This window comes from Mobula birostris, chromosome 3 (assembly GCF_030028105.1).
Source record: "Mobula birostris isolate sMobBir1 chromosome 3, sMobBir1.hap1, whole genome shotgun sequence".
Taxonomy (NCBI): domain Eukaryota; kingdom Metazoa; phylum Chordata; class Chondrichthyes; order Myliobatiformes; family Myliobatidae; genus Mobula; species Mobula birostris.
In genome coordinates this window covers 51,184,683-51,190,682 of record NC_092372.1, presented here as the reverse complement: position 1 = coordinate 51,190,682, position 6,000 = coordinate 51,184,683, and the positions used below count along the sequence as shown (strand labels likewise).

Genomic DNA, 6,000 nt, shown 5'->3' with positions numbered 1-6,000 from the left:
AAAGTTGAGAAACTTGAGAGCGTCGGACGCCTTTATACTGAATTTTAGCTTGATCCAATTAAAAGTAGTTTGCATGAAGTTAAAATGTAACAGTTCTGCGGTTGGTTTAATGTTGATCAAAAGGCGCACACTGTTTAGTGAAAGGGGGAATAACTGCAAGGAGGGGTATTGGCGGAACGAATTCAGGAGTTAGTGGAGAGAAAGTGAGGGGGTGGGGGAAGGTCGGAGTGTGTCTGGAGAAGCAGAAGGTAGCCGGAGCTGCTGCATGCCAAGGGAAGGTAGTGCCGGGCACAGCGCATGCTCGCCGCCTGCTGCGGCCGGACCGGCGATGGGAGAGGGAGACTGAGTTAGTGAGCTACTTCGATCATGCAGCGTTTAGCCTGGACAAAGCCACTAGCTGCTCCCTGCTCGAGTTAATGCCTCCGGCAGGTTGGGCTGGAGGGAGAGAGGACAGTACCACGCCGGGAAAGTTTGCGGGCTGTTGTTGGAGTGAGTGCGGGGGCCCGGAGCCCGGGTGGGGGCTTTGTGGCAGGGGCACACATTGGGCGGCAGCTCGGCACCGGACCGTGGAGCGCCAGACACAGTGAGTTCTCTTTCGCTCCGACTTTCCTACGTTGGTTTTACACATTGGGGCATTTCTGAGTATAGATATCTTGCCCGAGTGCAAAGCTCCTTTAGAAAGTTTGCTGCAGAGTTTGGACCGGACGTTGCTGCCCACACAGTCTCGGGACTCCGGGAAGAGGGGCGGGGGTGGTGTGGTGGGAGGCGAGTCGGTGAGGGAGTGGGTTGGGGGGGGGGGTTCGAGCCGGGCTATGCGCAGGTAGGTCCAGCAATGTGGCCGCTAATTTGCCGCCGGGTTTTACCGATAAAACTTTGATTCTTTGATGCAGATTTGATTTACTATTTTGTTTTTCGCTGCTACTCCTCGCCGAGATCTCACTGGAAAGCAAAACTTTACGAAAGTCGCGACAGGATCGTGCAGTTTCCAAGACAGCATAAAGCTGTTCAGGCTCTTTGATGCTGTTCCATCTCACCGGGTGGAAGGAATTGGAGCCTTTTACAATGTGGCTTCTGATCAATCTCCAAGCAGCAGTCAGCACTGATCCGAGCAGAGCGATGTTATATGTATTTATGGATGTGGGAAGTCAGATATGTTATATTGTAGTCAATAACGAGGTTCGAGAGCGATTCCGGTGAAGCTTGGTGCTTTCTGACCGATCGGAACCTGTATCTTTAAATTTAAACGACGCGTATTGTAACCAACTTGGCAGTTTATTCATACCAGCATACCAGTTAGCCCCGATCCCTCTGGGAAGCGGTTTTACATTGCTCTAGGGCATGCAGGCACACGTGGTAGGAATGACTCCTGTTCCTGTTTAATGACCGAATCAAAAGAAAACTGGAGCGTTTTCAACGGGATAGTGAAGGCTTGTCCAGGGTTGGCTCAAGCGCTCTCTCGGTAGTGGTATTCGGTGAGTTGATTTCAACTCGTGTCATTACAAATGACGGTTGCTGCGGGGACTAGTTTCAGTGATTGGTAATGGGTCGCTTTGCCACCTTAGAAGCTCCATCGCGTAGAGTTTGGTGCTGCTCAGGTACGGCGGGTAACCCATTACTCTGCATCTCGTCATGGTAGCCTGGATTTGCGCCGTTTGTATTTTTTTCATTGGTGTTACTTTGGATGACATGAAAAAAAAACATCTTTTGTTGGAACAGTGTGCGTGGAGGGAATGAAGAACTAAAGGCAGCACTGAAGTGGATAGTTTATGTGTAGAAGAGATATAGTGCTCTTTGTTGAACCTTTGTTTCTAACTTTGTATTTGCTCTGGAAATATAGTTGGGAGCGGGAATACACGAGTCTAAGAACCCTCCAGTCGATCATTTTTTCTCTCTAATGGACAGTTTCCATTATGACTTACCCAGTTGCTGATAAAGCTGTGATTTTCTTTTGGTGTTCTCTCTAAACTCCCAAATTTATTTTGGGGTGACAGGGCATGTGACCATTGGATTCCCGATTGCAAACTCTTACCGTGTTTTTATTTGTTTTCAAGGGTTTGTTGTATTTCACAATAATCTTTTGGACTATGGATTTGATGTCTTAACAATTAATTTTAGCTCTCTGGATTGCCACAGTTTTGTTTCTGGACAAGGTGCTTTTATTGTCGAGGGCGTTTGGGAATCAGCAGTTTTGTTCTTTGACTATTCAGGTCAAGTAGACTGACTCATGAGGTGTGTATATGTGTGATAGTTTGGGGGAGAGATAGCGTGGAAGGCGGTGATGCAATGAGCTACATAGGAGTTTTATTTGCTGGTGGTGTGGGGGGGGGTGTTCTTGGTGAGGTACCGTAAATGTATACCACCAAATAGTTAAATCTGCGATTTAAAAACATTGATTGTAAAGAACATTTAAAACAACATCGAAATATTAATTTAAGAAATGGTCATCTTTAAGGGCAAGATGATCATTCTTTTGTGAATTAAAAATGACGAGTGATCATATCGGTTAATTCACACACTGAAGGTGTTTGGGTAAAACCATCATGAGTTTTAGTTTCTACAAATAAAAAGTGTCTTTGAAGTTTTCAGGCAGTACAGTTGATGGTGAACCTGGGTAGTAATAGTAACTGTGTAATAGTACAAGTAGGTCTCCCAGAAAGAAAATAACCCATGTCAGTTTATCAGTGTTGAAATTGAATGTGGAGAGTAGTTTGGTTTACTGTTGGTACTGATAAATCAATAGTCAACTCTAAAACTACTGGAGGAACCACTTCTAGAGTTACTTGGCATCATAAGCTTGTTCCTCTTTGCTTTGGATTGTAGCATTTGCAATCTTGTGTGTCTCTAGAATCCCAGCAAACTTTGGCTACTCAGTAATAGAATCTGCCTTTATCCATCACAAATGATTGAAACAAGTAACTTGGTGCCCATTGCTTTTAGCCAGACTACATGTGTTCGTGTCACTTTATGTCAAAATTAGACCTAAAAAATGTTGGCGTTATCAAGTTATTGATGGTGGATAACAGTTTGAAGACTTCTGGGCATGTTTGGACATGTATGGATAACATTGCTGCTCCCTTTTCTAATTGTTAGTGCTTCAGACTTGCTGAGAACTTTACATTTTATGAAGCCAAATTTGGTATGAAGCTTCATTTAGAAGTCAAAGTTAGATGAAGAGCTGGTGGTTAAGGTTCATGGTGATTTTTTTTCAGGATTCCATTAGATCATTTGAAAATTAGATATGCTTGGTTCTCTGATTCACACTAAGAGGAACTCTGCTAGACTGTACTTTATAATATGTATCCTATCAATTATTTGGTTAAAATTATAACTATAAAAATACCCATGTGGATCTATTCAGAGAACTTGCTTTAGTTTTAAGTTGTTGACATTCTGTTGGCAATATATTTTATTATTCCAAGCATATATATCACTTTAAGAATTCTATTTACCAGACATCGGTATTGTGTATTGTGCATAGACTAATTCTCAATAATATTTGTTTCTAGTTCTATAATGGAATAAATACAGGGCCGTGCAGAAGTCTTAGAGAGATATATATATGTATCTATCTATCAGGGGTGCCTATGACTTTTGCACAGCGCTGTATTTGTCAATGTGGAGCGGAGAGTGAATTTGTAAATCTGGTGGGAGTAAAGGATTTTGGGAATGGCAAGTGCTGCAGGAAGGGTGTCACAGGAGGAGTGCCAGGGGAGGGGGATGGATGGTGAGTGCAGAGTGCAGACATGCTCAGCCCTGAGACACCAGGAAGGGTCATTTGATTACAAGCAATCGGTTTATTGATCATTACAGCTTCCTGCTCCCTCCACTCTCTTCCCCTTTTCTCAACCATGATTTCCCTCTCCCTGCCCCCTTCCCACTCTCAGTCCACAATAGAGACCCATATCAGAATCAGGTTTATCATCACTCACATTTGTCATGAAATTTGTTTTTTGCAGCAACTGTACAGTGCAATATATAAAATTACTACAGTGCAGTGCAAAAGTCTTGGGCAAACTAGCTATATATAAGTGCCTAAGACTTTTACACAGTACTGTACACGCAGTGGCCACATTATTAGGTACCTCTTGGATTTCTGCTGCTGTAGCCTATCCACTTCGAGGTTCGACATGATTTGTGTTCATAGATGTTGTTGGGAACACCACTGTTGTAACACATGGTTATTTTAGTTGCTGTCACTTTTCTGTCAGTTCGAGTCAGTCTGTCTTCTCTCACCTCTCTCATTAAAAGGTGTTTTAGAACTGTGGATGTTTAGATATCTTTTGTTATTTGCACCATTTTCTATAAACTCTATAGACTGTTAAATGTGAAAATTTCAGGATATCAGCAATTTCTAAAATACTCAAATCACCCCGCATGGCACCAACAATCATTCCACAGTCAAAGTCACATAGGTAACATTTCTTTCCCTTTCTGATGTTTGGTCTGAACAACAACTGAACCTCTTGACCATGTTTACATTGACTTGCAGCCATAATTGTCTGATGAAGATATTTGCATTAATGAGCCACTGTACCTAATAAAGTGACGACTTAATTGTACATTAGATTCTGCAGGTTAACTTGAAGAGGGTTTGGTTGTAGTGTCAAAAAAATTAGTGAAAACATGTACGGTAGAGTATAGCTTTGCAGATATTACTATCGTATTTAGCAATTTAGTTGAAAAGTAACCAATAATTATAAATTCATCTAATAATTTTTAATAACCAAAGTACCTGATTCCATTCTGCTAATCAATAGTGTTACTTGATTGGATGGTGGGAGTATTATCAGCTGATCTAAAAGTAGAAATTGACTATGTTCAGTCTTATATAGAATATCTTAAAAAAACAATTAATGTAATTGTGGTTATAAGTAGTTATTTAAAATATAGTTACCTATATCTACGAAAGTATGAGGTAAAGTTTTTATTTTAATAACAACTTTTTATTAATTTCCTCAGCTTAGTCTTCCTACTGTGGTTCACCTTCTTATTTTTACCATTTGTTCATTGGGTCTCCAGATTCCAGCTTTTCTGCCTCTCATTTCTTTCTATTAATGGCATTTTTCATTCTTTGTCTTACGTAAACTATTTATTGGTTTATTTTTTCTCCCCATCTCCCCCCCCCCCACACTCTCATTTACATTTCCATATTCATTCTCATTTGCTGTGATTACAATTCTCCTGATTTTGTAATGAGTTAGACAAAATAAAAAAAAACTTTGTTATCCTGTGGTGCCAACACCAAATTCTTAACAGATTTGAGATGGTATATGACCTAAAAATCTACTTTCTCCTCAAATGGCTAATGTGTTGCCCTGATTTACCAAATTAATAAAATTGTCGTACATAGTGTTCTTCACCACCTTTATGCAGTAATAGGTTACCTCTAGTCCTCCGTCCATTATCCTAGTCCCTTTAAAGCTGTCTTGGAATTGATGGAACTTCTGTGTTATCACCTTCAAATAGTTCAATTTTCTTATTTCTTTCCCATGCTGATAATGAATAATTATGTTCAAGATTTATACCGTTTCATAGCTATGTAGCTTTTGAAGAACTTTATTCAAATTTGGACAGAATATATGTAAAATCTTACAATTTGCTATGAGTCTTCTATCCTTATTGCATTTTGCTCCTTTCAGTGGCAGTTTTTGTTCGTACAGCTTCTGAGTAGTAGTTCCAATTTTTCATGTTGAATGCTTCAATAAAAGACTGTCCTAGACACCCTTTCTTCTTTTTATATTTCAACCCAGTTGGAGTGAGACTCATTGCATAATTTACTCCATATGACTAACTGTTTCCTATGATCTTAAAAGTGAAACTCTTTGCATTATTTGACAGGCTTTATTATGCACTAGAGACCTTTTGATTTTGCTTTCTAAGTAAGGAAAAAGGGACTGTTGACCTAGCTGGACAAAGTGTAGGGTTGGTAGTGATATAATAAGCATCTGATGTTATTTTTGAAGAAGTAACATGCATATTTTATTGTAAGCCTTTCCAGTT

The 6,000-nt window shown here is 40.3% G+C and overlaps 1 protein-coding gene across 4 annotated transcripts in view; it reads left to right on the top strand.

Moving 5' to 3' along the window:
• Positions 1-323: 323 nt before the first annotated feature.
• Positions 324-6,000, top strand: part of fat1a (FAT atypical cadherin 1a) — a 173,624-nt gene continuing 167,947 nt past the window's right edge. For all 4 annotated transcript variants that reach the window (XM_072252625.1, XM_072252624.1, XM_072252623.1 and 1 more), the window contains exon 1: positions 324-583. In XM_072252625.1, the coding sequence (XP_072108726.1) occupies positions 417-583 (167 nt within the window). In that variant the 5' untranslated portion in view covers positions 324-416. The remainder of the gene's footprint in view (positions 584-6,000) is intronic.